This window comes from Myotis brandtii, unplaced genomic scaffold, assembly GCF_000412655.1.
Source record: "Myotis brandtii unplaced genomic scaffold, ASM41265v1 scaffold185, whole genome shotgun sequence".
NCBI lineage: Eukaryota > Metazoa > Chordata > Mammalia > Chiroptera > Vespertilionidae > Myotis > Myotis brandtii.
The window spans coordinates 320,752-338,826 of record NW_005356870.1 but is presented as its reverse complement, the minus strand read 5'-3'; the positions used below and the strand labels follow the sequence as shown (position 1 = coordinate 338,826).

Genomic DNA, 18,075 nt, shown 5'->3' with positions numbered 1-18,075 from the left:
GATATACTAGTACTTCCTTGACACTATAAGCCACCCTTACATCCAGATTCCTATGTTCTCCTCAGTCAGAATATTGCCAAATCCCTTTCCTGACAAAAGGATGGGTTTCAGCACATGCCTCATCATTTGCCATCATAATTTTTTCAGTGTTTTCATTTCCTGAGTGTATCATCCTATAGTGATTCCCTTAGAATTAATTTATTCCTGACCATTTCCGCCATCTCTTTAAGAGCCAGCCTCTTATTCTGTGTCATGTTGCTGGCACTGTTAGATAAAAGTTTATTACAACCAAAGATACACAGACATTTCCAGGATTCCAGGTACAGTTGAGTATTTTTTGTTTGTTGGCCTTTTAAAAAACACACAATGGATTTGACATAATCGAGGCAAAATAAGATAGCACATGGAATCTTGATGTCGGGAAAGATTCTGCGTTTGTGCGCCCAAGGTTGGGATCATGATAGATCTGGTATTGGGACAGATATCTGGGCATGAAAATTTCTAAGGAAGACCCTGAAATTTGGGAGAGGGCAACAAAGGGAACAGCAGTTACCGTAGGAGCAAAAGCCTATAAAACAATGGTAGCGTATGAAAGGTGTATGTACCATGTACTCAATTAGTCCAACTGGAAAGGATAAGTGCCAGTGGCTCAGTGGGGCTGTCTGTTCTATCCTCAGATGTGTCTGTCCTAGATTTTTAACTCAAAATAGCAGAGTCCCATTGGGTAAACTGCTCCAAATGAAAGAGAGGCAGAACATTGAAAAATGATCAGCTATTTTTTATACCACTGCTAGAAAATCCCATATCCGTTCTCCTTTAAAGACTTCTAGATGAGTGCTGTGAGCCACTTTGACACTGTACCCTCTTGTAATTTCACAACATCCTGTTTTGTTATTGCTTCCCCCTTTTGATTCCCCCAGTATTGCTAGGCAACTCTGTGTCTTGCAAGTAGCAGTGTTGATTATATCTTCTGTCTCCGTGTAAAAGCCTTCCCTCTCCATTTTCTATATTTAAAAAAACTACCAATAAGAAGCCGCAAATTTCAAAGGAACTGGAAAGAACAAAAAGTCATAAATGACAAAATCTGAAGAGATTATATACCGTGTTTTAATTGCTGTTGAGAAAGAATTTAAATTTTAACAGCTACCTTTTTGAAAAGAATTTAATAAGCACAACCTTTTCTTCCAAGTCATTTTGATTGAATCAATAGGAAAGAAAGGTCTCTCGCTAAACAGTTTTCGTCTGTGCAGTTAATGAAAACTGCTGTCTACTGCGCACTGCAATTATGTTTCCTAAGCTCTGTATTAATAGTAGAATAGTGGAAAGTGGAGCAAGATGAGTGGAGATATTATACCCAGAACCAATACGTAAGTGCAATTAAAGTTGGAAACAAAATGGCCTCAGGTATTGAAAAATAGATGCATTACTCCCCTTGGGTTCTTCAGTGCTGAGCTTGAGCTCAGGGCTTCCCTGCCCTTACAAACGGAATGACTTTTGATTGGGTCTGTAAAAGAATTCCTGCCAGTCCAGCAGCAGTGAGGGAGCTGAGAGAGCAAGGACTGGGACCCCATTTGGCCAGAGGTAGAAAAATATCCGTATTCTTTTAAGAAGTTGGAAATAACTGCTTATATATCTTTGGCCAATGCGTTCTCCATTTCTAAAATCCCAGATCATTTTCATATTCTTTTTACTTACAGGTTCCTTTCTTTGCAGAACTAATGGGAAAGGCATAGGACCTGGGAGTGTTTGGAGTAAGACACAGAATCTTTTGTGTTTCCAAATTGGAGGCAGTATGCCCTTTCAGTTGCTAAAGGCTGCAAACTGCCTTTGGTCTTTCTGGTAATTTGGCCCGTCATCTAACAGTTCGAATAAGAAGAAAAAGGATTGTGTGTTTTCATGCAATTTAGCTTGGAAAAACCCAGGGCTCGAGTTCTTTCCTGCAAAAAGTTCAATTTATTTGACAGGAGTTAGTGTGTTTGCACAGCAATGGCTATACTTCTTAGTAATGTACACATTCCGTTCTCTGCCCAAGCAGGGGATCCTTTCATTTGTTCTGCCTCATTTCGTCTGGAAATATGGGAACTCTTCTCCCTCGTGGGTTCCCTCTGCTAACATCTGGAGTTGAGAGGTAATCCCAACCCAGGAATCATGCCTCTGAGAAAAGGGTGGCGTGATCAGTAACACAGAACTGACGAGCTTTAATCTAACAAATCAGCAGACACACACATACACATAAAAAATCACCACCACCCCCAGCAAAACCCATCATTGGTGATCAAGATAAGGTAGCCTGTGGGAAGCTTGAGTTATCAATAAGCGAAACCACTTCTTTATGTGCAATAAAGACAGGCATTTCCCTAATGGTGCACCAAGGCTCCTGTCTTATTCTACCTTGGAGATGCCGAACTCTAATGAGTGAAATAATGCATATTCCAGTGTGTTATGGGAAAAGTCTCAACTCCAGGAAACTAATATTTTTCTTCTTAAAGAATATAATTTCAGGGATTTCATTGTGTGTGATTTCCTTTCTAAACAACTGGAGGCACTCTCTGGGGATACGAGGTTAATGGAGTGTGTTGAGAAAAGGGAGAAGAATAGGACTAAAAATGTATTAAATCTTTCAAGTTTATATCTAAGAACGTGGCTATCCTGATGATGGGAATTTAAATATAGTACCTTCCCAAAAACCATTAATTTGAAGTTGCCTTCAATGATTCACAAATCACCAAGGTACATTCGGGAAGCATATATTTCAGATCACAAAACACAGAAATAGTCAGTTTCTCAGATGTTGCATTGACAGCTTGTGGGTTTAAAACTCACTTTCATAGAAATGTTCTCCCACCCCACCCCAGATTGCACTTTGTCCATCACTCTGCTTCTCAGGGAGAGCTTACAGAATTGCAAAGGTTTTCAGGAAAACATTATGAATTCCTCCCGTAAACCTGTGACACAGTATGAAGGACTACTTGTCTCTTGTGTCTAATTCAGCCTTTCCTAAAAAAATCTGAAGATCATATACTCTCACTCCATCCCTAGCAGAGATATGAAAGCAGCCAGCCATTTTTATGTAATCTAATAACAATTCCTGATACTGAGCAGAGCTTTATTCTAAACCCTGAATTTTGGACCAGTGTCTTTGGACTTTTTCACTCTTTTCTGTTCGTGCAACATTCAGAAGTGTTTTTCTTTTACTTGAAGTGGGATTTATAAGGTTCTTAAAGAAAATGAGGCTAGCCCAGTGGTTAAGATCATGGGTGATCCCCGGCCAGCGTGGCTTAGTGGTTGAGCATTGACCTATGAACCAGGAGGTCACGATTCAATTCTTGATCAGGTCTCATGCCCGGGTTGCAGGCTTGATCCTCAGTGTGGGGCATTCAGGAGGTGGCCAATCCATTCTCTCTCATCATTGATGTTTCTGTCTCTCCCTCTCTCTTTGAAATAAATAAAAATTCTTTAAAAAATAAAACAGCATGGGTGTTAGTGTTAGATGGTACCATATTTGAAATCTGGCTCTCTATCTATAAAATTTTTTAGATAGACATGTTACTTAGCTTCCTTTCACCTCGTTTTCCCCATGTTTAAATAGCAGTAATTATTATATCTGCCACATAGAACTATTGTGTGGGTCACAGAAACCAATATACATGACAGGCTCAGTTCAGATGTGTAGCAAGTACTCAGTCAAGGTTAGCCTTCAATATGGTAAATATAAGATTGCCATTTTTAAAAAACGGGGTAAGTGTCTGGTGATTATACTTCAAAAATACAAAATTAGGGACTTTTTCAATTCCAGAAAGATAAATTGGCTAATATTATTAACAGGTAGACAATTGTCTTTTCCAGAATAATGTTTTACTTGCCTGTGATTTACTCTTTCCATTTAAATTTGATCTTTACATTGTTCTCAGAGCCAGGGGTAGCACTGTGGGAGATATAAGTTGTTTGATAAATGTCCTGACCTCCGGACATGATCTCCCAACAGGGGTTGATTTTAGTGACTTCAGGAATGGAAGGTCATTGATTGGGAAAGCAGGGTTGGAAATCACACCTGTATTTCTCACCACGTCAGGAGTGTGATGTCTGAGTGAGTCATTCACAGGGTGCTGTCCTCGAAATAACCCTCCCATGCCCACTTCTGCCTCTTAAGTTTCCCTTCTCTGTGTTATCAAGCAACACAATCGAGTTAATTTGCTTTCCTCTGCCAGAGACCCTGGTGCTGATTAATTCTAATCTCTAGTGTGGAAGACACTGGAGAGCTTGGGTATATTCTTAGTTTCTGTACTTAAGACTGAACTTGTGGTGCTTCTGAGGAATATGTGGAGTGGTTATTAGCCAGGAAACTAAAGAGTGTTCGTTAGGCATAGTGCACATTCAAAGGAGGACTATTTTTTTTTAATCAAAATACATTTTAATCTTGTTGGAATGAAGTGGCAAAACACATTTAGCCCTAATTAAGCATCTGCCAGTAAAATGAAGTATGGTTCTACCTTCTAATTATCTACCTTTAATTTCCTATTTCAGTAGCCTGCTGGCCTGGAGACATATAAGCCCCTCCTCCAAGAAATGGAGGCATGATTCCCTAAAAATGCTCTTCTGTATCTCATAATTTTGAAACTTCAACTATGTTTCAGATTCGTGTTTCCTTACCAGAGCCTTGCCCTTGATGCTTAGCTAAATATTGGGTGAGGACAGAGCCTTTGGTTCCTTGGTAGACTGGTGACCATTTCCAAAAGGATTTGCCAGTGCTGGGGAAGAATTAGAAGCTGCTCTTGTGTGATCTTGTCTCGGTCTGCTCTTCTCTTGTCACAGTAGTCATCACACTGCATTGTTGGGCAAAGTGAAATGTCTCTCACTCTAGCCTGTAACCTCCTTGAGGATGGACACGTTGATCGCCTACCTTATCATAGTATCCTCAGTACCTAAAACAGTGGCGGGCACATACATTTTTTAAATAATGTATGTTGTAAACCATACGACGTCTTTGATCTGTTTCCTATAGTATGGCATCTTTGGCAAAATAATAATAGAAATGGAAATGAAAATAGCATGGTGTTAAGATGGATAAGATAATGCATGTGATGGTATTAACAAAAGTAAAATAATCATTATACAAAGTATAATAATCAATAATGATCATAACCATGCATTATTCAACATATGAGGAAGCTTCTCATTGTTCAAGCATATTTTTAGGCTCTAACCTGGACTAGTAAGAGACAAGTGAAAACTTTTACTTATTGTTTAGATATATAAGTAGTGGTCTCACCTCTTCCAGCTGAATGGCCTGTTTTCTCCTATCTCGGGAGGCAGTGGGCATGGAGGGCCTATCTCAGAGCCAAAGCCAAGCATCAGAGGGACTGAGCTTCCTAGGGAGATGATGGTCCATTATAAAAGGCTCTTCGTACAAGACGGTGGCTTTTCATGGGGAGTTCGATTCTTTTCTTCTTTCCAGAGAATTGAGCAAGGCCCTATATACTACTCAGGGAGTTGTTTTAGAATAGTGTTTCTGAGCTTTGTCTATGGAAGCTACCGAATCATTTTCTTGATTAATTCTCAATTATGAAACATGACAATGTGGAAAACCAGGCACAGCGTGGGTGAACCACTGGACTAAAATGGCCCAGGGAAACGGGAACCGAGACTTGGATGAGAAAACAGTGCTGGTCTCTTTTTGCTTCCATGCGGCTTGAGAAATGAAAAACATCTTAGAGGCTGGAGAGGAATTCTCACTTCCCTTCTTGATTTTATTTAGTCCGTTTATTGTGCCAAGCATCCTACTACAGAGAACATCCAAACTGTTCAAGAACATAAAGCTGTGAGGAATGGTAAGCACTGGAGAACTGGGTTAAAGTCCTCCCCAAGTGCCCATCACCAGGTGTATCTGAACAATGGTTGGCAGCTATAGCCACGGCAGAATGCCGCTGATGGGCTTTGTGGAGGCGTGATAATGAGCAGTAGATAAGAGGCATGGAGACAGCTGTTAGTAGGCACAGGGCTGCAATTGGCATGGTGCTGAATGTTAAATACTATTCCAGAATTCTTTCTTTTCTACAGAACAACTTGGCACTGAGACTAGAGCCCTTTTATTAAGAATTGACCAGAAATAAATGATTTTCATTCTTTTTTCTCTTTCTGTTTCTTTCCTCCTGTCTTCTATATTTCTCTTCTTTGAACAATGGAGCATATACCTTCAATTAATTTGAAAATTCTCTAACGGTTAGTCTCCCAACAGGATTAGACCTGCTAAGAGTCACTAGTGTTTTCTATCTGATAAGTAAGGAGATTACAGCAATAAATGCTGTCAGCATTTTTCTCATTTAAACAAATAAAGCTGACAAATGATGAAGCTCTGTGCTGCTTTGTTATGTTTAGTACATGCAGAGCAATTATTCAACTGCTGCCAACATTAGTCTATCTACAACTAAACCATCCACCGGCATTGTGAGCTTATTAGCATATCGGTCTCGGAGTCATATTTTTATATTCTGTAAGACTCTACTCCATAACAAAGGCCGGTGGTTTTAATTTGCACAATAATTTAAAGGGTTGGACTTTTCTGTGCTTATTAGAGTTACACAGCTTATTGGGTAGAATGCTACTCTTAGTTGTGGGATGCCATCTTCGGTTGGCCTGGGATTTTTGCTCCCCTGTAGCATTTCCTATGAGCAGGTTAGCTGCCAGCTCTGAAAATGTAAAAGGAGATGGCTCTCTGGCAACACCACTGGTGAGCGTCAGGGCAGGCAGGTGGGTTGAGGTTCCCTTAAATAGAGCTGCTTCTGTGGATGTTTCCTGTGTTACTTCTCGTGTGTGTGTGTGTGTGTGTGTGTGTGTGTGTGTGTGTGTGTGTGTAACATTTTTATATATAGTATATATGTATATATACACACATATATAAGATATATATATATCACTAGAGCTATAGTGAAGATTTGAGAGTGAATATGCTAGCTTTAAAATTATGCTATTCAATAGAGTTATTTCTTGTTATGATATAAAAATTATAATAGATAATAAAGTATTAATAATTTTTGAAGGGTTCTTCTGGACAGGATGGTTAGACAAGATCGATGACCTTATGTTAGAAGAAGAAGGCCTAATCCAGAGAGATGACATACTACTTTTGGGGGGAAGAGGAGATGGTAATGTCACTGAGGCCTCTTAAAGAAGACTACCACCCGATGCTACATGGTTTTGTTTTTCCAATCACTGGGAAGCTCAGAGAAGGACCTGTAACTGAGCCATTTCAATGTTGAAATTATGACATGAACATTTTCCTCTCAACTCTGGTTAGTCTGAGTGAGGGGTTGTAAACTTCCTGACAAGAATAGGGTCAGAACACTTATGCCCTTCATGGTGGGGTCAATGGTCTACTGTTTATGCTTGGGGTTTAGTTGACTCTGAAGGGACTGCCCTGGGAAGGGCTGGCTAATGTCTCCAGAGAACAAACAATTTGCCTGTGAGCATGCCTTTCACATGCACACCAACCAATCCAGAGTCTATTGCCCCCTACCACGTCTTTTATTGAGCTCTTACACTCTGGACCAATAATATTTCTCTGCCCTAACCCAGGACCAGGTCCCAGACAACTAGGACAGCCATTATGTCCCAGAACCCACTGGAATTCAAACTAGCCAATTCTAAATCCCTTAACGCTGCCTCTCCAATCCATTCCCATGGGGATGACATAGAAGGTTCTTGCCCACATTTTCCCCTGCCCTTCCGCCTACTGATGGACCCTGTGCTTTCCTGTGTGGCCCTGCACGGTGTGTTGTGCCTCCTGTTCCCAGGGATTTGTGGGAGTAATCTTTGTTTATGGCAGGCATTTCTGTTTCTGTGTGTCTTACCACACTCATTAAAAGTGATCCCAGGTACCCTTAGAACACCACCTGCCTGGATTAACTCCTAGCAAGTGTTGAGGTTTGGGTGTGGAAACTTACTGCTGGATAAACTTATAATCCTGAACCATTTTTGTGATGATGTTTGTCTTCATTTCCTAAAGAGAGGAATCCGATAGTTTACAAATTCTTGTAAAGACGTAGACTTGGTCTCCATGAGCTTGAAGGCATGCCTGGCTTTTCAGGCTTACCAAAGTCTTCCCGTGATCCCCCAATGGTGGTGTATTCTGTCCTAATATGTCTCCACATGCTATGTCAGGGGAGCTCTGTCATCTTATTGTTTCTCTAACTCTTATGGTGTTCTCTCCTCCCTTTGCACTATTCAAAGTAGATACTCCCCATCTGCCTCAAATCGAAGACAGAAATATAAAACAAGCCTTCTTCTCTACAGCCCACTTCCTTCTTTTGGTTTATTCAGCCTTTCTGTCCTGACAAGCCTTTGTTGTTGTTTTTTCCATTGATATTTAGAGAGTGGAAGGGAGGAAGAGGAGTGGAGGGGAGAGGGAGAGAGAGAGGAAGAGGGAGAGAGAGAGAGAAAAGAGAGAGAGAGAGAGAAAGAAACATAGATATGAAAGAGACACAGATTGGTTGCCTCATGCACATGCCCCACCAGGGATCAACCTTCAACCCAGGTACTTGCCCTTGACCTTGATGTGAACCCGAGACCCTTTGGTCCGGGGCTGATGCTTTAACCATTTAGCCACACCAGTCAGGACCTGGCGAGCCATTTTTATTCTCTCTTTCCATGACATTTTCCCTTTCTCTTCACTGGTCAACTTGGCCTTGTTCTTTTTCTTATCCTCCGACTCACACTACTTTTAAGTGCAAAGTTGGGATGGGGGGAGGGGACAGCAACAACAATGAAAACACCTATAAGGCTTCTTTCTTATTCAATGTAGGAGAAGGCTTTTAGGACCCTTCCATCTCTGATGGGGGAAAAGGTATACTTACACACTTTGCACGAACAGTAGAAATGTGAGTTATTGACTGTCTTCAACGTGATGTCCTATATGTGGTACCTCCTACAAATTTAGAAAGTACAACTGAAATTGTACATGGTAATTTATGTGACCATAATGCTCTCTCTCACCACACACTGTAAATAGCACGTTATTGACGGGTGGAAAGGAATGTTTCCCTAGCCTGACTAATCTCACACCTCCGTTCTTGTTCTTTAAATCCTACCCCCACTCGAGATATATAATCATGGTCCACCTCCTCCACTGAGAGTCCCTGGCTCACTTAGATTCTACTGATGATTCCATCCCCTGAATTCCTTTGGAACTTAAAAAGTATAGTTATGCACTTAATTTTTCTTTAAATGTTCCATATGTTAGTCTTATTTCCTTATTGAAGTATATGCACTTAAAATTGGGAGACAGAATTGAATTTTTAAGAGGGACCTGCACGCAGTGCTGGTTTTGGTGTAAGACAGATACAGACCAAACCCCATGTCTTCTGTTTAAAGATAGTGTGACTGGACACGTGACCTGGTCTCTCTCAGTCATAGTTCTCTCCTCTGCAGAGTGGGGATACAGTTATATCGGCTGCACTGGTGCTTTGTAGAAATGGAGTGAGTGAATAGGTTGAGGGCTTATCACCGTGGTTGGCAAACTGCGGCCCGAGAGCCACATGTGGCTCTTGGGCCCCTTGAGTGTGGCTCTTCCTAAGCCTTAGGAGTACCCTAATTAAGTTAATAACAATGTACCTACCTATATAGTTTCAGTTTAAAAAATTTGGCTCTCAAAAGAAATTTCAATCGTTGTACTGTTGTTATTTGGCTCTGTTGACTAATGAGTTTGCCGACCACTGGCTTATCATGATGCTAGACCAGGGGTCCTCAAACTTTTTAAACAGGGGGCCAGTTCACTGCCCCTCAGACCTTTGGAGGGCTGGACTATAGTTTAAAAAAAAACTATGAACAAATTCCTATGCACACTGCACATATCTTATTTTGAAGTAAAAAAACAAAATGGGAACAAATACAATATTTGTATTTGCATGTGGCCCGCGGGCAGTAGTTTGAGGACCCCTGTGCTAGACACTTCAGTGAAATTCACCAGGCACCGCCATTCCTCTCCCAGGCTGCCTCTCCTTGACAAGGCCCAGCCTCGGCAAGTGTTCGCCTTATGGACAAAGCATATGGACTGTGAAGGCTGCGACCCTGCTTGTGATGATTTAACTACTGGCTAGTGAGGGGTGTGCCCTTTCATTCCTGGCATTCTATTCAAGGTGACCGTCCTTCCCAAGGAAGAAAGGCTGGTAGTCCTAGGTCAGAGGTTTGGAAGAAACTCCCACTCCCAGTAGGAAGCACCTAGCAGACTTTCTAACTATTAGAAGGAGAATGCAAAGTATTTATGATGATTATAATGATAATAGTGATGCTGATACTAACAGCAGCAACAATATTTAAAAGTCAAGGTCTTCCTTTTATCTCATTTTACAAATGTACCCTTAGCCCCTCTTTCTACAAAACCCTCTCTTTTTTTCATCTCCTCATGCCATGGGTCCAAAGGCCTTCCTCAGTCCTCCTCTCAGGGCCTGCAGACTAGCGTAGTTCCACTGGTCTGCCTCACACTTGCTAGCCCCTCCTTGGACCCATCCCGTGCATGTTTGCTGTCTCCTCTAATCCACACTGCTAGAGGGACCCTGTCCCCACGGCCATACTCAGGGGTGGGGCATTTAGAACCACCTGGAACTCTGTCACTAGGGTTGGCATGTTGAGGCCTCTTTAGCTTCTAGAATCCCAGCACCTAATTTGGTACTACATTTCTCATACTTGATTTTAAACCAAGGAAGGTAAAAAAACAAACAAAAAAGCAAACAAACAAAAAAACAAAACACTACGGGAAGGTAAAAAAACAAACAAAAAAGCAAACAAACAAACAAAAAAACAAAACACTACAAAAACTATGATATTGTTTTGGAGCCTCATTGGTCGGTGATATTTTACACTCCTTCTTTCCAGCCTACTCAACTGTTGGGATTTAATTAGCAGTGATATATTATTGTCAGAGTAATTAAAACCGCTCCTTGATTAAAAACAGGATGGTTTAATTAACAAGGGAAGGTTTGGCTAGCCCTAACGTTCTATTTGAGAAATACAGCAGCCTCAGTGGATTTGCTCTGTCTCCCCATCAGGCTTGAAGGTCCGGGAGGTGTTTATCAACGTCACCAGGCAGCAGGTGGAGGACTTCCACGGGCCAGAAGACTATTGGTGCCAGTGTGTGGCCTGGAGCCACCTGGGGACCTCCAAGAGCAGGAAGGCCTCTGTGCGCATAGCCTGTGAGTACTGGGTGACTTCCTTGTCCTGGGGGAACACAGACAAGACTTAAAGGGTTGAAGAGGGGTTGGGCATGCCAGGTGCTTCTGCAGAATATGCATTAGCAGACAGTAGAACACTGTCAGAATTGTCTCTATCTCTACTAAATTACTCCTCTAAAGTTGTCCAGTGAGTGTTTGATAATCTCCTCTGGAGTATAACCAGCAAAACGTTTTGGCTAAGGATGCTGCCGAGATTGACAGAGTGCAGGTGTCTCAACAATGCCAGGAAGGAACAGGTCTCAGGAGAAAGAAACCCATGCAAATGGATTCTGCTGTTCACCATCAATGGCGACGTTCAAGGGGCATTGCTGGGAAGAGTTGAGCAATGACTGTTTACCGTACTTCCCAGCAAATCTGCAAAAATAAGACATTAAAGAGTAAAGGATTTTTATAGCCTGCTGTTAAACCTCTTTCCCCTGAATCTTAAAACATGAAAATGGGTTTTAAAACTGCATTTCTTTGCCCCAAGTAAGGCTTAAAAAAATAGACACTTGGAACAAAAAAAAAAAAAAAGAAAGAATGAAAATTGCTTTTCAAGAGAGTCCAAGATTTCTTTATCATGTTTCAGCATCAGTGTTTTCTTTATCTCAAACCTATTGAGAAATACACAAACTTCCTTTCTCCTCCTTTACAGTGTCTTTATCTCACCTACCCCCATGTGTCCCCATAAAACCTCCTTTGTGTGCTCTGGAGTGTAAAAGCCCCTCAAGAAAGAAATTGAGAGGCAGAGAGCAGAGACACTTCTTGTTGTTTTATTCCAATGCTGCTTTTTGAGAGTGTTGTGAAGAATATCGGACGGGGGGATTTATTTGAGGACTCAAGGAATTCTTCATAGCGGTTGTCGATGGTTTAGGGATTAAGAATAGGAGTGAATTGCTATTTGCAGAGACATGCATGCTTCTTGGGAAATGAAATCTCCCTCTCAAAATGTGCATTTCCTCTTCACTGTACTGGCAACTTGGGGGTCCCTCTCCTGAGCGTCAACTGGGCCCCAGGAAGCCAAGGAGAAGAGGTCATCTTGTTAACCGCACTCTTGACGTAAGAGCCATAGGAAACCTTTTTCCTATACTTATTTAGTTAATGTTAGCCAACAAATACTTCATGACTTTAAAGTCACAGGTCAGCTGAGGAAGGGACTATGTTTGATTTTACTCTCCCTGAACACATCTAGCTCAGAATCCCCTGCATGGTCTCATCCAGGCTAGCCGGGGGATTTGACCCTCGTCAGGGGGAAGCAGATTACCCTCTGGGCTCTGTCTGAAGACAGGAGAGGCGATACAGTATAGGGGATTTCAACATGGGTTCCATCAAACCCCTTCTTCTCAACGTCACTTTTCCCCCTTTGTGTCTTCCTCTACTTCTCTGGGGCCCACGTGACACATTCTATGTGTTACTAACAGTAGCATTTCCTTAATCTATGTACTTTGTCTCTCTCACCTCCATACTTGCTCACTTAATTCCTGATTGGCACGTTCCTGCAAGAAACCTCCAAGGTTTTCCCCTGGCTTACAAAGCTTGGCAGTGGATGGCTCGGACCCACATTTACTAATTTCCCATAACCTTCAAGTGTGTGCCCTTTGCTGTTCTGTGCACCCCCTCTCCTGGCTGACATGTGCCCTTGCCCCTGCAGTTTCCAGTGTCACACATTATCCGGGTAGTGAAGAACCCAGACACTTGAGTCTTGTCAGTTTCCAGTTCTAGTTCCATGACTTGAGTTTTGTGATGATGGATGATTTATTTATCTCTCTGTGTCTTAATGTCTTCAATGGCAAAAGTGTGCCTATTGGTAGATTTATTGGAAGAGTTAGGCATATTGATAACTGTAAGTGTTTTAAAACTCTACCTGACACAGAGTTAGCCCTTATCAATCACTAGCTATTATTTTGTGATGTATTTCATCCTCTCTAGCACCAGCATCAGTCACCAGTAGGTGCATAAATACTTACTGAAACTAATAAAACAGAATTAAAATTTTAGTGCCTTAATCAATTTTTTTTCTGCAGATTATGGCTATATGGATTCCAAAAACCCATTCTAGGCCAGTAGTAGCTATCTAGCTCTCCCAAGTATGATAGGATCAAAGAGTGTTTGAAATGGAAAACACTTTTTTCTCACCTCTGACATTTTTTAGAGTCACCTGATACCATTGGGTTAATAATATCATAAATCTCTTCAGGGATTAAACAAAACTCATTTTGTCATTCTTGTTTATATGTTTATATGAACATAGTAAAGATAGGAGTTTCAAGTTATAAACGCAATATCAATAAAGCCTATATTATGTAATTAATATAATCTCTAATACTATTTACAACATATTTTTAATTTCTTCATATGTCACTAGTGGCATATTCTTGAATTTATTTAAAATTATGCAAGTCAGGACTTGATTTGTCATTAAATATTGCTTCTGACTTGGGGACCACTGTACATTAAAATGCAAATTGGAATTTAACTATGTTTAATGACATCAGAAGTAGAGGGGGAAAAACTGCCTTTAGAACCCGGCTTGGAATTCTTTTGATTTACTTGTAGGAGAAAACACATACACACACAAAAAAAGAAAAAACACATTTTTTATAACTTTCATGTTTTGTTGAAATAAGAGATTTCTGGCTGTTATTTGCAAGCACTTCCCAGCAAACAACACATTGCACTGAGAAGAGTTTTTATTTCCAATAAATGAAAAACCAAATTGGACATAATTGTCACTATGTTTTTTTTAAGATTGGTTTTTAAAGTACTAAAGACATTTTAATGTGCTAAATAAGGATTTTGATAGATTAATGTAGCTTATGAATCTGATGACAGTTGTCTTGAGGGGACTTTGCAAAATTTGTGTCATTTTTATATTATTCATGAAATTATTGTAGTTCAACAACAGAGCTACTGTCATTTCCAACATTTAACCAATGATCCATTAAGAATTTAACAATTTCAAAACCACCATGAGCACTACCTGCATGGCGTCTGGGACATTCAGCTGAGGGATGTGTTGACTAGAGTGTCTGGACATGAAATGGTTAGCTCATCTCTGCAAAAACACCAGGAAGCTCAGTGGCATGATTTCCCTTTGAGATCCTTCTATTTTAAAGGGAAACAATATAAAGACAATTATTTTATTTATTTATATAACTTACACTTTCATTGACAAGGACCAACCTGGCGAATTAGTGAGATATGCAGATTTCTGGCTTCTACCACAGACCTGTTGGGTCAGACTCTGGAGGGAGTTCCAGGGAAGTTGTGTTTGTATGAAGTTATCCACGTGATTCTATGAGCAGGCTGCTTTGGATGCAGGAACAGTGTTTAAAAGTGTTTAACATGCACATAGATCAGGGGTCCTCAAACTACGGCCCGCAGGCCACATGCAAATACAAATATTGTATTTGTTCCCGTTTTGTTTTTTTACTTCAAAATAAGATATGTGCAGTGTGCATAGGAATTTGTTCATAGTTTTTTTTTTAAACTATAGTCCGGCCCTCCAGCGGTCTGAGGGACAGTGAACTGGCCCCCTGTTTAAAAAGTTTGAGAACCCCTGACGTAGATAAACTGCAATCCTATTAAAGTACAGATGACTCAATTAAAATGATGCAGTAAGTCCAGTCCAAAGTCACAGATTTTTTTATTTCTGAGAGTTCCTGGATGATGCTGACCCTGCCAGTTGGTCTGTTGGCCATTCTTTGAGTAGCAAGGCCCTCGAAAACCTTGAGAAAGCACTATTTGGGAAATGTTGATTTAACCCATTCATCCAACTCTATCACTTAATGGCTGAGGAAGTGATGTTCAGGGAGGTTAGGTGACTTGACCAGGGGCCACCAGCAGATGGAGGACAAGAAACCAGACCTTACATCCCTTTCCCCCTCCCTGAGTGCTCTTGCTCCTGGGCCATGCTCTTTTTTTCTGTGCAATAGAAGTTTGAGAACCAAATACAATGAAAAGTTCATGGGCATTTGAGTATCTCCTTGAGGAAAGCAACAATTGCTTTCCTGATCTGTTTCTGAGTTAGTTGTATTCCTCTTACAGTCAAGTTTTTGGATGTATATTTATATGTATGTATACTTATGTATATACTTTTATTATGTATACTTATATTTTTATGTATTTATATGTTTATGTATTATATATTTATATATTATATATAGTCATATATATTCATATATATATTATATTTTATCCTATGTAATAAAAGGCTAATATGCAAATTGACCAAATGGCAGAACAACTGGTCGCTATGATGTGCACTGACTACCAGGGGGCAGACACTCAATGCAGGAGCTGCCCCTGGTGGTCAGTGAACTCCCACAGGGGAAGCGCTGCTCAGCCAGAAGCTGGGCTCATGGCTGGCGAGTGCAGCGTTGGTGGTGGGAGCCTCTCTGACCTCTTCGGCAGTGCTAAGGATGTCTGACATCCCCCGAGGGCTCCCAGACTGTGAGAGGGCACAGGCTGGGCTGAGGGACCCCCTGAGTGCACGAATTTCATGCACTGGGCCTCTAGTATACATATAAAATCACAACACATTGCTTGTTGCCTTAGTGGCTATAAAACAGTGTGTAGCCCATGTTCTTGTCATCTTAAACTTGTATGTCTCTTAGTGATTCCACATGGTGTCAGAGATGTTGGCTGCCCATCCAACTGCCTGGGGCTGGAGAGAGCTGAGGCCCCATTTCAAAGGTGATTTTTCTAAAGGTGAAAATAAATAAAGCCAGCCCACATCTTACCCCACCAGGTTGGCAGAAGTCCATCCCCGGGGAGCAGCTCCCACAGGCCTTCTCCGGTTTGTCTGTTTCAATCCAGCTGGAGGGAGCTGGGCTGCTGCGGCATCTGTTACTGCTGCTGCTGGATGGCTGTCAAAACTGGGAATATTCAATTAGGCACCGTTCTTTCTTTTCATGGGTGAACATTTGGCTGCTTAGCCATTGCTTTTCTTTCCTGTTTTTCTCCCTCTTCTTCATCTGTTCACAAAATGTTTTGCCTATACCATTAACCCCTGGTCCATCAATTCCTTCTTGACACTGGGGCCTTTTTTTTTTTTTCAATGTGGGAGGTGGGGTTTGGGGGAATGAAGGAAACATTTGCCTGTTACAGTCACATTGCTTGTTGACTACTTGGAATCAAACACAGCAGGAAACCACTATTTTGTTGATTTTTAAAAAATATACATATATGATACATCTAGAATATAATTTAAATATGCTGTTTATTTGAAACACTCCTAAAATATCTATGCAATTATGCCAAGAATAAGTGAAGAACTTAAAGGAGACTCTCATTTCAAAGCTGTCAAACTCCCTAGCTAATTTTATAGGCACATAGTAAAAATGGCATTTTCATTCGTGGATTTTTTTTTGGGGGGTGGGGGGTCTTATCTTTTTGAAAACTATATAAGAGAGATATCCAATTAAATCTCAAATATGGATCTCTGCTTAATGACTTTGATATATAATTTCAGCTGCTAAAACTGTAAATGCCTTCTTCTAATTATAAAATTAACTATAAAAATACCTGAATATAGCCACATCTGTCTGGTATTCAACCTTGACCTCCATTTCCAGCCTCATCTCCTATTACATTCATATAGGTGTGCTGAATGCCAATTGAGTTAGCCGATGAGAGAGAAACATCGATCAGCTGCCTCCTGCACATCTCCCACTGGGGACGTGCCCGCAACCCAGGTACATGCCCTTGACCGGAATCGAACCCGGGACCTTTCAGTCCGCAGGCCGACGCTCTATCCACTGAGCCAAACCGGTTTCAGCCCTTTCCCCCTTCTTGACATGCTCATTTTCCTTCTCCTCCCTGGAGCATAGGAATGTCTTCCCAACTAATACCTACATCCAAGGCCCATCTTGTGGGCTGTCCCCTTTGCTAAACCAAGTTTAGCAAATCCCTTAAAGGAACTGATCTCAGCAGCCTGACATACCAGCTGAGCCATTGAGGAAGATAACCTTCTAGCATCTCCAGCTTCAAGTTTGATAAATTATCAATATCCACCTCAGAATTCTCATAGCATTTACTTACCAGTACTTCTCCCATGGTACTTATAATTTTTCCAGAATCAGAGTTATTTTGAAGTTATTTTTGGATTCTTTTTATTAGATTATAGCCTGCTTTAAGATTTAACTGCATTACCCTCATTGTCTTGACCTCTGAGTCTAAGACAGAGCCTTATGTATAACCTCTGTATTATAAATGTTTGGTTTGAAAAGCAGGCCTGTCAACACCAGCTATGGTTCCATGAAAGGATGTTTGTTAGCTATGTGTCATGATTATGCCATGGGGCTCACATGGCATCTGACTTCTTAGCAAATACCTAGCTCATAAGGACGTTATGATAAGGATCATCTTATTCCTCCCTGGCTTCTGCACGCCTCCTAATAATTTTCATTGCAATAAAGTGGAGGGAATCGGGAGCAGATGAGTCATTACAACCATATAGATCTGTGATGTGCAGCATACAGCTCTGAAACAGCTTGAGGTTGCCTGCTCTACATGTACTATCCCCTTCCTGCTTTTCACAACATGGAATCCAGCCACATTATGGAAAATATGTTAAGACCAATTCTGAGCACTTGGTAGAAATTGCACAAAAGCTGGAAACTTTCTCCCTCTCCATGGAAGAATGCGGCCAAAGTTACGAGAAAATATTATTCTACTCCACCCAAAGTCCATCCTAGCTTTCAGGCAGAAATTGATCTGTATGAACATTACAGAAGCATATGAGAGTCCAGGCCTGCTGGCGAAGCTGTGCACTGTGTAAGAGCACGTAGCCAAGGAAGGGGATGGATGTGCACCCTAGAATCCTATCTAATAAAAGAGAAACATGGTAATTAGCCGTAACTTCGCTACCCTT

The 18,075-nt window shown here is 41.1% G+C and overlaps 1 protein-coding gene across 1 annotated transcript in view; it reads left to right on the top strand.

The window, feature by feature from the left end:
• UNC5D (unc-5 netrin receptor D) overlaps positions 1 to 18,075 on the top strand; it is a 226,256-nt gene that overhangs the window by 2,861 nt on the left and 205,320 nt on the right. Inside the window, exon 3 of the mRNA XM_005864024.2 lies at positions 11,040 to 11,183. Within this exon, the coding sequence (XP_005864086.2) occupies positions 11,040 to 11,183 (144 nt within the window). The remainder of the gene's footprint in view (positions 1 to 11,039; positions 11,184 to 18,075) is intronic.